This window comes from Aptenodytes forsteri, unplaced genomic scaffold, assembly GCF_000699145.1.
Source record: "Aptenodytes forsteri isolate BGI_AS27 unplaced genomic scaffold, ASM69914v1 Scaffold101, whole genome shotgun sequence".
Lineage (NCBI taxonomy): Eukaryota > Metazoa > Chordata > Aves > Sphenisciformes > Spheniscidae > Aptenodytes > Aptenodytes forsteri.
This window is the reverse complement of record NW_008795554.1, coordinates 33,511-48,114: the sequence shown is the minus strand read 5'-3', so window position 1 is coordinate 48,114 and position 14,604 is coordinate 33,511. Positions and strand designations below refer to the sequence as shown.

The following is a 14,604-nucleotide window of genomic DNA, read 5'->3' as shown; positions in this document are numbered from 1 at the left end:
AACCCAACCAAGGGCAGGACAAAAGCATTTTTCTGGTTAATAAAAGGATATGATGTGCTAGTCATCATAGGATGTTATTAGCGTGAACCACAGTCTTCTGTATTCAGTATAACCAATTTACTACAAAAAGGGAAAATAGAAATATGGTGTATATAGTATATAGCTGAAAAACAAATGACTTCCAGTGGCATTCTGCTGAGAATTAGAGCCAAATACTGTCCTTTCTCTTTCTCCAACATACACACCAACTCCTGCTATCCTAATATCCATTACTTCCAGCAGAGTTTGATTCATCATATTTTATTACACCTGTTAAAAGGCAGCTCAATCTTTATAGTGGATGAACTTTTGTAATTACTTTATATTTATGTTGCATTTGTGGGTTAATTATATTGTGCTTATGGGTTTTGAAGGCTAATTACCACTAATTCATATAATGACGTCTGAAATGCTTGATATTCAATTGTTTTCATAATGATATATTTTGCTTATCTTGTATTTACATGGTAATTGCTCCAGACATGTAGTTACAGTGCCAGTTATGTGAGCTTAGGCGCAACTAAAAGACTGCAAGAGCAGAGACATGGTTTAGTTATCCCAGGCAGTGGACAAAAATAAACAGTTTAGCTTGGCTGTAGGTACAGTAAGGGTCTCAGAGAAAAAATATGCCTTCATATGAAAGCTACAGCTAGAACTAGTTATTGCTAAGGCCACAAAGAATGTAACTGCAGTATCACAACAGTGGCCATATTATATGGGCAACCAAAAAATTGTCTATATGTGCTGTCAGCTCTGCGAGTGTCTGGCATTGATCTATTGGTTCCCATGGCTTCCACTACCAACAGCAAAGTTCCAGAAATAAAAGCAGTAATTCTCTTTTTCATGTGATTTTTTGGGAGCTATTGACAGGGTTTAGCTTGGGATTTTTGTTCAAATCACGGCACGGGGCCCAAGCCCCACGAGCATTCGCCTTAAGACTGCAATGGTAGCACGAGTCCAGTTCAAATACAAACTCACGCTACCTTAAATGTACTGAAGCATCCTTGGACCCTCTTCCCACGTGGCACACTGAGGGTGCATCAGGCCACCGTGGAGGTCAGAGCTCAGCCAGTCTAATACCTGAATGTCTCTTCATCAGGGGGATTTGCACCCAGGACTTGTGCAAGAATTGTTTTCTCATACTAAACAGGAGTCTGTCCTTGACCTTTAGGGTGTTGTACACCACGTGGGCTGTCAGTAATTCATTTCTCCTGTGCTTGCAGCAAGCACACTGGCCAGATGGAACTCCCACGCTCGCAGTCCCCAGCAGCAGTCTCATGCCACCAGCCCAGTGCTTTTCACCAACATGAGACATTTTTTCAACATGCGTAAGGACCCGCAGCACCTTCTGCTACAATAAAACTATTTGTTCAGTCATACAAAATTTTCCTTTCAAAGCAAGTCTAGAGCCATTGTACGAGTCATCTGCTTTATTTTATCAGCGAGAAATTGGGCATATATTCACTAAGGCTTAATCTGAAATCTTTTGCTCACAGTGGAAAAATTTCTGTTGATTTCAAAGGGTCTCGGATCAAGCTTCAAGGTCCTTAATACACTATTAAGTTTTAGTCTGTCAAATTTGTTCATTTGGGGCCTTTATGAATTGCAGAGCAGTTGTGTACAGAAGGAAGTCATGTGGAGATTAAATAAACCCCATCGACATCAGTCTCCTGATGCAGAATAGCAGCAAGAAACAAATATTGACTTGAAAAACAATGCATGTACAGTGACATTTAGCTCGTGTAAAGTGATGGTCTCAGTATAAATACAAATAGCACCATTTCCCCAGGGCTGAAAAAATTATATTCATCGGTAAATATTTGTGTGTCTTTGACATGTCTCTAAGCAGCAAGATGAGAATTTGAGATGGAAAATGCATTCGCAGGTGAGAATTCAGTGCAGATTTTTCTTACAGCTTTTCTCGACGCATTTGGGAGACCTTGAAAAGCAGATGCTTCCTCTTCTAGTTAGTGGTTTAAATGTAAAGTAACAAAACTAAACAGACCATGGCGTAATAGGTTCCTGCCAGTAGTTTTCTGACCCTGCCACTCATGCTGTGCTATACTGCAGGGCTCCAAGCCTGAAAACACTCCTCAGAAAGAAAACCTAAAGTAGCTAATTAATTTAGGAGCCTCATACCCGTATTCAGAAAGGATTTATGCACCCGGGAGCTAATGTTTCACTGTCTTTCTATGAGAGTTAGGGATTTTATGGCCCAGGGTTTCTTTTCAGTAGGAGTTAAGTGACCTAAGCATCTTTAATAATGTAGCACCTGTATAATAGGCTTTTTCCTCTGTATGAGGAATAACAGCACAGTTCATCAATATGAGGAATGAGTGCACAGGCTCAGACTCTTCAGGTGGGAAAGAGAAGATTGAAGGTCCAACTGATGACAACAGAGGTCTTTAAAACCACAGGTGACACAGGAAAGCTGGCTGGGCAGTAGCTGTTCACCATAGGGAATGAGTCTTCCCTACGGGGTGCAGTCTTAGAAACATATTTACGTTCCCTTTAGGCCATAAAACAATGAAGATAAAGTAGGATTTCAGGCGTGTGCCTAGAGATAAGCCCAGTTCATTGGCAGGTTACAATGCTCCTGAATTTCTAATGCCAGCTCAGCATTCGGGCATCAGGGGCTGCAGGACAAGTCAATCCCGTTGTCTTTACACAGTCGCCTGCTTGCAAACTGCATTTCCCCCCCAAGGCGTTAAGAAGTGAGGAATTGGACCGTGCCTCCTGCAGGGCCTGTGTGCAGTATGTGAAGTGTTAGGCTTGCAAACTGTGTCGGGATCTTCAACTCAAAGAGAGTAAAAATGAGGATTGCCAGCTGGGGAGAAAACCCAACTGTTCCTTCAGCAACTTTTTCTAGTTACGTTAGACATAGTCCTCTTATTCTTCAGGGGAATTTTTAAGATGTTCCAGTGAGGTGCTTTAATAGTTGGTAAATTAAATGGATTCTCATCTAGGCTCCCTTTCCCATGAAAAGTTGGACTGGATGACCTTTCAAGGGCTCTTCCAACCTGGCCTGTGCTATGAGTCTTTCTAATGAAGGATTTTTTTAAAAATACTTTTCCCACATAGGATTTTTCTCCAGCAAAATTGTCTTTATTTACAACAATTTTACAAGTTCTGCATGACTTCTATTCCAAAAAGACCCTGGGAGGAGAATCGCAACGAGGCAGTTTTGTTTCTAGTTACAAAACAAACAAAACATTATATTAGTTCAAAGGATACTAAGCTTCAAAATAGCTCATATTATTTTAAAAGTTACCATTCCTGAAGCTCTAAGGATAGTTCTTCCATTCTCCACATAACTGAAACCTCTGGGGAAGTCAAGAATTTAAAAAAAAGAGTAAACAGTAATCAAAATGAGTTTTGAATAATGGATTTTCTTTTCATAAGCCCATTCAAAAGAGGAAACAAGCATTTCTTGCTTAGAGAGATTAAACTGTTAGTGACCAAGGGGACACTGAAACATTTTGTCCCTGGATCTATTTTTTAAAGCAAGAGAACTTTTTTCAGAAGGTAATAGAGTGAACTCTTCTCCCAAGTCCTCCAGCACCTTGTTGTGTCATTCTCTATTTCCTTCAACCACCAAGAGGCTGTCTATGCTATTCCCAGCTAAGAAATGTGGGTCTCTTCAGCACCGGTATTCCAGTATCATGACAGCATGGCCTCTACAGTTAGAATTACCAGCTTTTTTTTTTTAACGCAAAAGTGACTGTAGTTTATTTTGCTTTGGGAAAATGTCACTGGGACTTGTTACGGATGGATCTGCATCTTAGCTGCTGCCTGGCTGACCGAGCGATGTGACTGCAGACAGACTCCTGCTCAGGGGACCATTCACGTGCCATCTGGAGAGCAAACATTGAGGGGCTTCACTTTACAGTTAAACCTTACTAACCAGCTTCATGAATACCGGCCCCTGGGCCACCCATAGTCAAGCATCATCCCAAGCGTTGTTCTTCTAAGGAGGGCTAATAAGTGCTGGAAATGGCATGCTCCTCTGCCCTCCCCCCTTACGAATTACACAGAGTGATCGCAGAGCTTAGCTGCCAATGTCTGATACGGTATCTCATTATCCAAGCTGTCCTCCCACCTGTATTTTATCTGATTGCAGGTCTTAGTCATACAGTCAATGAATAAATAGTCTGAATGGAAGTTTGAGCAGCAGGAGGAAGGATTATGGAGGGCCCCACGGATCCGCCAGTACTCAGCATCTGTGCTCTTTTGTTTTGTGCCTGTGCGTGCGCCTTGCTGAATCATTCAGTAAAACAAAAGAGAAACACAGAGCAAAACAACCAGGCCAAAAAAAGCAGTGGGTACTGCAGCAGCACAAAACCTGGGGCAAATGTCTTCCCTTGGGACAGTTGCCTGTTCCATAACCAGAGATTTCGGTCCGTCACCAGATCTCTAATGTTTATACGTTTTCCTGAAGCAGGTTTTGTGTTTGTCATCTTTAAAAATCCATAGCAGGGATCAGTGCCATGGTCAATCTTATGAAACAACATAGGTTAAAAAAAATTAAAAGCCTTAAAAATTTAGTTAAAAACACAGGAGAGGCAACGTTGGTAGAACAGCATCTTGTAAAGATGCATGCACAAAGACAGGTAAAACAGAAAATGCAGAGAAAAGGTCTCCTTTAGTGGTGAAAAACATTTAGAAATATGAAGTTCTTAACCATAAGTTCTCTTAAAAAAAAAATTAATCAGAGAACAACCTCTCTGCGTGAGAGTAACTGCTAAGCGTGAAGGTTGCAAGGGTCAGCAACATGTGCAGACTGTATTTTTCTTCCCAGGTGAGAGGTTAAGTGTGTAGGTTACATGTCCTGTGTCTGGCTATCTACTAAATGAGGAAGTCACCAGCGATCAAGAGCCCCTTCTTTGCACTGAGATGAGATCTGCTGATAAGCACAGCTCTGGAGCAGCCAAATGCTGCTGTGCAGCAAAGCAGCTTGCATGCCTCTGTTAATGTAGATGTCCCAAGTATCAGGGAAGAGCATGTCAGCTAGCTTTAATCAGGTTAACTCACATAACAAGGCTGTCTAGCTGCAGGGACTGGGAACTCCATGGTGGAGAATTTACCCTGTTTCTTGGCTGGGTGAATTAACCCATTCAGCACTCCCTGCTAATGTAGCATGACGTTTCTGGTACCCAAGCTATCTCATTTCAGCACTTAAACAAATACAGTCTGCAAAACAAATGGACATCTTTTTCTTTTCTGCGCTGTCAGGCACAGATTTACAGTGGAAGGTTTCTATCTATCTCCGTAACTCACCTCTGGAGAAAGAGGAGGCACAGGGAGAAGGTCTTCCTGCCACAACTCGGTGGAAAAGGCAGCCCTTACATGTTTTGATAGTGTAGGGCTGTACAACTGATTACTATAAATTCTGCCCCAAAAAGGGTTGCAAGATCCAGCTACCCATGTCTCTCGGCTCCACGGTATGGGAAAATACAGCCTCTGATGTTCATAGGTTAAACATCTCAGGATTTAAGGTAGGGCATGAAAAGGGGAAAGTGAAGCAAACTATAAGGAATGAGCTGAACCTTAAATGAGTATTTTGTGTAGTATAAAACAAAGGGCACTTTTTAAATGTACAGTGCTAAAATTCTAAAGCGTTATGAGAAGTGATGATGAGTTTTAAAGTTATTTTTAATTCAATAGTCTCTTTAAAGCAAATTATTATAAATTTAGGGTATTATTTATTACAAATTATTACAACTAGAGTAGGCATCTACTCTAGTTGTTTACAAGAAATCTGGGTATTTTATCATCACAGAGAATTTTATTTATGTCTGGCTAAAGACACGATGAAATCTGCATTGAATCCTAGTTTGTATCAGATTGCAGCTCAGCATCTTATGAGCTTGCATTGCCTAAGATTTACTAATTTTTTTATTGAAAGTAGATAAAAATGAGTAATCATCTGTGAATGATAATTATACCACTGCTTGTGGGAGGAAGCATGGTTTGAAGATCGTCATTAATTATTGTTTCTCATTTGCATGTGCCAAGATTGACACCAGGAAAGCTTACCTCTGAAGTGTGATCCTGGAAGGATTTCTGTAAAAATAGCTTTGCAAAACTGCCAGCTTGCGGTCTTTCATTGATTCCAGGTCAGATTAATTCAGGCCCAGGTTTGCAGTGGTTAGGCAAAAGGGTGCATTTTCAAATGAGCTAGTTACACCATGGCAAAACTCATCCTGGAGATTCTTAAATGAGTTTAAAACAGGTGTACATCAATTTGGCTTAAGAAGGTGCCTTACCAATTGAAAATATATCAATAAGCCCAGCCTAAAGTATTCGACTAACAGTATGCAGTTTCTTATAACTGGAATTTCAGGTTAGAGTATAATTGTTTTCAAATATAATGATCTTGAGCATCGCCAACATGACAGAAGCATTTGTGAAGTGGATGGGAAGAGCCTATAGGAAGCTGCATACCTGTAGCAAACTGCATCACTGTATAATTTTTGTTAGAGAAGAGTGCAGCCAGGAATTTCAGCAATGAAAAAAAAATTTCTCCCATTTTGAGGGCATAAAAGCTAGGAGTGGGATATACTTTTTGTTAGAGAAGAGTGCAGCCAGAATTTCAGCAATGAAAAAAAAAATTTCTCCCATTTTGAGGGCATAAAGGCTGGGAGCTGGGATATACTGAGGGAGACGAATCTTAGTCCCAACCTCCCCCTGAGCCAGAGCCTCTCTTGCCCCTCCAGAGAGAAGATATTGATGGGCTGCTGACAGTACCATGGCTTCTTGGGAGGCAGCATCTCCCCTCTCACGTCAGTTTTCTCCCAGGCTCCTAACTGGGAAGAAAATCCTCCAGGCTGGCAGTGTCCACTGGGAAGGGAGGTTAAGCCACCCTGACAAGCTGAGGGAGATCCACTTTCCGATGCTGAGAGAGTTAAAACATCATGGTCATGCTGGCGGTGCTCTTCACTCAGCCCATCCTCTGGCCAGGACCGAGCCGGGGGCTCCCTTCAGCCCTAGCAATCTTCTACACAAACACGCTGGAGAACAGGTTGCAGGCCATTTTATCCTTGATTGCAACGTACTGTGCTCTGGATATTTATGTCAGGGTGAGTACATGTATGAGCGTTAGTCGGATGCCCACAGATAGAAATACACAAACAGCTGTGCCTCCACATGCCTTGCTTAGTGCTGAGTTCCTCCGACCTGTCTTTCCATCATGCTGTTCGGTTCACCAGTGTGCACAAGGAAAATCTAAGTTGAAGGTCAAATTCATAGCCCAGTTCATACAAACTTCATAGTAATTTCATTCTCGGCCTCATTCAGTCTGTGTAGAGAAAGGTCGCATCCCTAAATCTGAGGCCCCGTAATGCAGCTAGGAATTTCTCAGAGACAGGTTCTTACAAAATATCAGATCTGACACAAAAATAGCCATTTCATTTATTGTCCTACCCCAGTTTATGCTGTTGTAAGGCAACCTCGACCCACCTTCTAATGGTTTGCCTTCATTTTGCCTACAATACAGCTGGCATCAAAATCTCATGCTGTGAGCCTGAATATGAGCTGCCTGGTGACAGCAAGATTTTATTTTGCTGACAATCGTGCCACAGATGATTGGTGTGATTCTGACCATCTCCACTTTCTCAGCTTCTGGGTACCACTTTTCCCAATATGACATGTTACAAACAGCATCAGTGCCTATATAAATTGCAGTCAATTAAGACTGCTGCCATAACATGACCTCTGCAGCACTGAGATCCTCAGAAGCCTAAAGCAACACCAGCATGCCAGAATACAATACAAAGTATTTGGAAACCTGTAATCTTCAGTTAAACTCAGCTCTATCGGTTGGCTACCAAGGAGCCGTGAAGTCGAAGAAGATTGGCTGAATTTACAAGAACAGGATGATCTAGAAAGTTGCAAGATCTTGTAAAATAATTTTGAAGTGAAAGGCTTGAATTTCAGTGCTTTGTGTATGAACTTGGAATAGACAACCTCTTTGAGATAACAAGGAAGAGTGTTGGAAGTTTAGCATCTTTCCATAGTTCGAAATATTAATATTATCATAAATGTGCTAAGTCATATTTTCCATAAGCTAACCACCTGTCTCACAAAACGTGCCACAGATTCTTGCCCTTCACAGCTACGATCATGGAAATATTGAAAGTGAAAAGCACTCAGACCAATTCAGGGTTTAACAAAGTCAGATTGATTTCTTGCTGTCAAGGGCACAAAGACGTGTCATTTGCACAGTGCCATGATTGCTCAGAGGAAATGTAAAACTGTGGATGTAAAGGAACTAACCTGCCCTGCACATACACATGTGCAATGCAAGTTCCCCTTGTTCTCTCCAAGTGATGTTATTCCATTTCTTATGAAATGGTGAAAAGTTCAGTGGCCAAGGAGTGGGAGTCAGTCTGTCCACCAGAAATTCAGAGTATTCTGCTACACAGTGGTCCTCTGCTGAGAAGGTGGAGATATTTTCTGGCAGAAGCAGACATGGACGTTGCCATCTCACAACTTAAAGCTGTCCAGTTGCTTTTAAGGAACAATTAATCATCCTCTTCCCCCTTTCCTCCTCCCAGACAGCACTCAATGCCATTACCGATAATCAGCTAATATGAAACGTGATTGATTCCTGTTTGGAGGAACCTGGATGAGTTTCTCCCACCAAATCAGTAAAATTAGTCTGTGTGCGTAAAATTCACTCTGTATGAAATGACTGACAGCCTAAAGGGATGCAGCTGCAAAACATAAACATGACAGTGCTTTTAGAGAGAGTACTTTAAATAAGAGAACTATGATGTTATTAATGTCCCTTCCAAGAAGTCACTTATAAAACCACAATCAATTACTATAGTGATAGTAATACTATATATAGCAATAGCACACAAGTGATAGAGATACTGGAAACCAGCTATTATTGACTAGAGATAGTAAAATTCTCCTTGTTAATATACATGGCTTTTTCACTGGATCCTTTGTAGCTAGTCTCTCTACATGTGTTTGTCATAAATGACCTAACACTCAGACTACAAACTTTCCAATACTGTGTTTTCATGAGATCAAATCTCAGTGTCCCTGTGCCCCTTCCCCAGTGCCCCAGGACTGGTACTTGTCCCGGTCACGCCAGCCCTGCCTTTCATGCAGCCTCAGCTGAGAAGCCAATCGTGGAGGTGCCCTGGCCAGACCAGAAAATGAGTGCAAAGAATATGAAACCTCACCAGTTCCCCAAGTTAATCCTAAACTAAGCGACGAGAACCCTTTACACCGGGATTACCTCAGCAGACTTTGCCTTCCTGAATCACAGCCTGGGTTCTTTTGTTCTGTTTTGGACTAGATGGTCCCTCACTCTGCTCAGGGACTGCCAGGTACCACCAAAGACAGGCAGTAAAGAAAGAATTAAAATACAAGAACTACAAAATATATGACCACAACCACACCTACATTTTTAAAGATTAATGATAAGTAGCATTTAAATCCTGCCCTGTATTAATAAGCAAGGTCAATCACTGACGTCTTCTAGTAAATCACTTCCCATTTTAAAACCCCATCTCTTTTCTGGGCCAAAATATTCCATATAGGTGCCTTCTAACTCAAAAGCAGAGAGACGAAAGCTGGACAAGTGAGGACAGTGGGGCACAGGCACTGTGGGTGGCTGGACACGAGCCCTGGCCAAGCCGCCAGAGGTAGTGGCTGAGATGGCAGTAGCAGGTCACAGGAGCATCAGGCTGCTCCAGCACAGGAGGTGAGCTGGGAGGTGAACAGTGAGGGCTAAGGGACTGCGTGTGCTCTGGGAGGCAGGAGTTGGGATTAGATCGTATAGAAACAAGGATGGCTTGGAAAGGGGCACAGCAAGGGAAAGAAAACACAATGCCTACAATCAATGTTACTAATTAATGTTATAATGCCATTGTGTATCCTCATAATGCGGATAAGGGATGAAAAGAGGCACAGACTTAAGCCATAGAGGAAATCTTCAGCCCAACATCTCTAGACTTTTCAGCATGTAAATATACTTACTTAATAACATTGGTTTAATACAGTTCTGTATGTGGTATTTGTATTGTCTAAATTGCTAAGGGCTCATTTCCTATAAGGAACACGGGAATTAAAACCAAATAACTCCCCAGTGATAGGTTTTGACATGAAGCAATGGGCCTGCCTGATCTGAGGTACCTGCAGGCTCGTATTCTGCAGAGAAGATGCTTTGTTTATATTTTTCCCCATCTTCAATTATTGCAGTGGTTTTCCAAGGGAAAAAATGTTGGCCCTGCTGAGCAGTGAGCAGACTTGAACAACAAAACTCCCCTGTGTGATCAGCAGTACCCGTTGTCCTAATGGAAACCTGGTGCTTGGGCCTGATAAAGTGTGATGAGGTTTGTTTAAAGACAAGCTCATTAAGGAAAAGAAGAACTCATTTTTCAGAGTATCCTTGTGGTGCAGAGAGTGGGTAGAGCTCAGGAAGGATTTCGCTGGGGCTATGTCGGTGTGAAGGGCCGTTTGGGGAGAGAACCACAGCAATTCAGTTCCTGCTGGATTAAAGATGCATATAGGCGGTGCTCAGCAGAGAATAAGGCGGGGACCACACAGGATGGGGAGAAATGCCAGGGCCATGAAACTTCAGGGCTCCCAGAGAAGTGAAGGACAAGCAGAAAAAGAAGTCACTTACATCAAGAAGCAGCAGGAGCTCTCTTGTGCATGGACCAGATCAATAGGTGGTTGTGGAGGACATGTGAATCCCATGGTGTCTTCCAGTACCTTTGAGTATGCTTGTGGACCAGGGGACACTTGTTAAATGATGATGCTGAGGAAAGCATATGGATTGCAATTGCTTATGGTCCATGCTCCAAGAGTGCAGAGAGGTAGAGAAAGCCTCTTTGCTTTATTCTCTGGTGAAAGCATCAGACATAATCAGGGTGCAAACTAATGAAATCAAGATCTGGCTTGACAGAGAAGACTCCTATGAACAATTTGTGAAGAAGGTTTGAGCTGAAGTTTTGGCTTTAGGCCTAAACAACCAAATTGGCATTTCCAATGCAGTAACAACCTGAAGACTGATGGATGAATTTCCATCTGGTTTGTCCAGTCTATTCTTAATAAGCAGGCCTGATATTTTCTCCAAGGCTACTGATAGTCTACGACGATACAGATCTGCCTTCCTAGGGCCTATCTGCAAAGAACAGGGTTTTTTCCTGAAGTTTCTATTTTTGATTGTTCCTCATTCAGCTCAATCAGAAGACGGCACTCCAATTTCTGAATAAGAGCATATGTACACAGAGCTAAGCAGCTGACTAGCTTTAAATTCATAATTCCTCATTCAAATTCTTAATTCCTCATTAGCTTGCATGTGAAAACTCTCTCTCAGAGCCTAATCCAAGTCCCACTGGTGTCAGTGAGAATGGGTTTTACCTCTCAAATTTAGCCATCTAAAAATCAGGCATGTGTTCTAAATGCAACTGTGGAGGAGCCACTTGTAGTCAAAATAGAGAAGGATCAGCATTTCCAGGATGTGATTCACACCATCTGCCTTAAAGACTTGTCTTGAGAGGGTACAAGTGTATTTCTGGCAGCCACTATCTCATTCTCCTGCCTGTCAAGGGAGCTTGTACAGCTAGCCTAGAGGACTCCTTACTCTTCGATAAACGAAGTCAGAGGAAGGAGTCTTTCTATTTATTTTAATGGAAAAGCATTCAGGCTTTCAGTTTTCTACATCCTTTATGCCAAGATAAATTACAAATGAGTAAGCAAGGCCCCAGAGGGTATCCCAAGTTGCATCTCACAGACTGCTAACTCTGGCTTCAGTCAACATTTGGATGTATGGAAAAGACATATGAACTCCTGAAACAAAATTAAACCTTTTTTTTTTTAATTATTGTTTGTACCTTGCATCATACTGGACTGCCTGACAGGGAGCACAATTTGGTAGAAATCTCAAAGCAAAGGCAAAAGCTTTTTGTCTGTCTCCTCTAAAGACACACAGAATGGGATATGTGAAATGTCAGGAATAATTAGACAAAACCATATAAGGTCCTAGCAACACTAATGTGCTGTGTAAAACTAAGTGTTTGCCATAAGGCTTTAAACATTGTTTGAAAGCTGCATATTAAAGGTAGCCTAAGTAATTTTTAAGTACTGTTTCCAAGATATTAATACAGACATGGATATGAAAAAGCAGAATAGAAAACTATGAAATGCTGGCATGCCTTCGCTGAGATAGGCTGCTCTGTTTCTTTTTTCCAAAGGTGATATATAGAAGTAATTGATCCCTCTCATATAGCAATTAAAATGAGAAGACGGATTTCCTCAGCTCTTCATCTGCTGGAGCCTATTTAACAAGCAGGAAAAGGACTAGCTCCTAGTATCAATAATTCACAGACATCATAGAAATGTTTGTTGGAAGGGACCTCTGGAGGTCCCTTAGTCCAATCTCCCACTTTAAGTAAGATCTCCAAAACCAAAGGAGAAATAACCAGTTCACATCAGCAGGAAATCTGGCCCAAAGTGCCCTTTAGAGAAGAAGAAACAAACTATGAATGCATAGAAAAAGGGAAAGAAAAGGCAGGAGAGGAGAAGAGAAGGAAAAACAGACCAATATTTTTGAGGTGGTAATATTAGGAGCGTAGGGCTTTTTGCCAAAAGGTGGGATTTTTCTGGGTTCACTAACAGATGTATTTTTATCTTCTAGGAAAACAATGAACAGGAGGAAGCCTGGAAGCTTTTTGCTGCTCTGTTGAATATGGGATTATAAAAAAAAAATTGCACCTGGAGCATCTCTGTCCCTCTTTCAAATGGGTGACTTCTGAACCTGGAACTATTCGTTACCAGAAGCAGCAACTTCTTCTTTCACTGTGCATCCTGGAGAGGAAAATGAATTTCACAAATTGCACCACTGAAGCCAATGTGGCTGCGAAGCCAAAAACAGTAACTGAAAAGATGCTCGTTACCCTGACCTTGGCCACAATCACAACCTTGACTATGCTGCTGAATTCTGCTGTAATTGCAGCAATCTCCACAACCAAGAAGCTCCACCAGCCGGCAAATTATTTAATATGTTCACTAGCTGTGACAGATCTCCTTGTTGCTGTTCTCGTCATGCCTTTGAGCATCACTTACATAATGATAGATAAATGGACTTTGGGATACTTCATCTGTGAGATCTGGCTTAGTGTCGACATGACCTGTTGCACGTGTTCAATCCTTCATCTGTGTGTCATTGCTCTGGACAGGTACTGGGCAATCACAGATGCTATCGAATACGCCAGGAAAAGAACGGCAAAAAGGGCTGGGCTGATGATAGTCACCGTGTGGACTATCTCCATTTTCATATCAATGCCCCCTTTGTTTTGGAGAAATCACCACAGCATCAGTATTCCCAGCGAGTGTCGCATTCAGCACGATCATGTCATCTACACGATTTATTCCACATTCGGGGCATTTTACATCCCCTTGACTTTGATCCTGATCCTGTACTACAGAATTTACCACGCTGCAAAGAGCCTTTACCAAAAGCGGGGTTCGAGCCGCCACCTCAGCAACAGGAGCACCGACAGCCAAAACTCCTTTGCCAGCTGCAAGCTCACACAGACGTTCTGCGTCTCAGACTTCTCCACGTCTGACCCGACCACAGAGTTTGATAAAATCAACGCGCCTGTGAGGATCCCTCCATTTGAGAACGACCTGGACCTGGCTGGCGACCGGCAGCAGATCTCCACGACGCGGGAACGAAAGGCTGCTCGCATTCTGGGGCTGATTTTAGGTGCTTTCATTTTGTCCTGGTTGCCCTTTTTCATCAAGGAGCTGCTTGTGGGCCTCCACATTTGCACTGTCTCTCCAGAAGTGGCAGACTTCTTGACCTGGCTGGGATATGTCAACTCCCTTATCAACCCTTTGCTGTACACTAGCTTTAATGAAGATTTCAAGCTGGCCTTTAGGAAGCTCATCAGGTGTCGAGAACATACTTAAAAGTACTGGGAGATGATGACAATGATGGGACTCCTGGCCTTAAGAACGAGCAAAGTAATTGGACTCTGTCACCATTTCCCTTGATAAAGGGGATTTTTGTGTTTGCCTATTTGCTTGACTTATCTTTAGCCTGTAATTCATTCTGCCATTTTTTACCTCTAGTGTTATTCATGGTAAAGAGTTTGAAATAAATTTATTCTACAAAGGAACAGATTTTTTAGCAATGAAACAACAAAAAAAAGAAACTATTAGATACTCGTTTAAGACATTTTCTGTAATCAATTATTTGAGAAGCAAACAACGATATTCACTTTTATACTTTTTTCATTTAAGAATCAAATGTCTAAATTATTGTGCACTGTAGTAATATAAAGGCTTATAAACTGAACCCCATAAATACATATTCAAAAATGAATAAACACTTCATGGTCATGACAGCTAAACAGCAAATCTTTACTGTGGCATTCTGAGAAAACTGTAACAGTCATTTAGAAGGAAAATAACCACCATTTCCAGCTTGGGCTAAGGCAGAATAAACCATTCCTTTCTTCAGGAACACACTCCCAAAACAGAAAGCAAAGTTCAGTTCATGCCATCTAAAAATGGATCCCATTTTGTACTCCAAAGTAA

General features: G+C 41.8%; 1 protein-coding gene across 1 annotated transcript; it reads left to right on the top strand.

Annotated features, from left to right (window-relative positions):
- Positions 1-12,864: 12,864 nt before the first annotated feature.
- Positions 12,865-13,974, top strand: HTR1E (5-hydroxytryptamine receptor 1E). Its single transcript, XM_009282121.2, has one exon. The coding sequence runs from the start codon at positions 12,880-12,882 to the stop codon at positions 13,972-13,974; it is 1,095 nt and encodes a 364-aa protein (XP_009280396.1). The 5' UTR covers positions 12,865-12,879.
- Positions 13,975-14,604: the final 630 nt, after the last annotated feature.

Bases quoted from the DNA above. Each gene is read 5' to 3' on its own strand.
- HTR1E (XM_009282121.2), top strand. From the start codon at position 12,880: ATGAATTTCACAAATTGCACCACTGAAGCCAATGTGGCTGCGAAGCCA.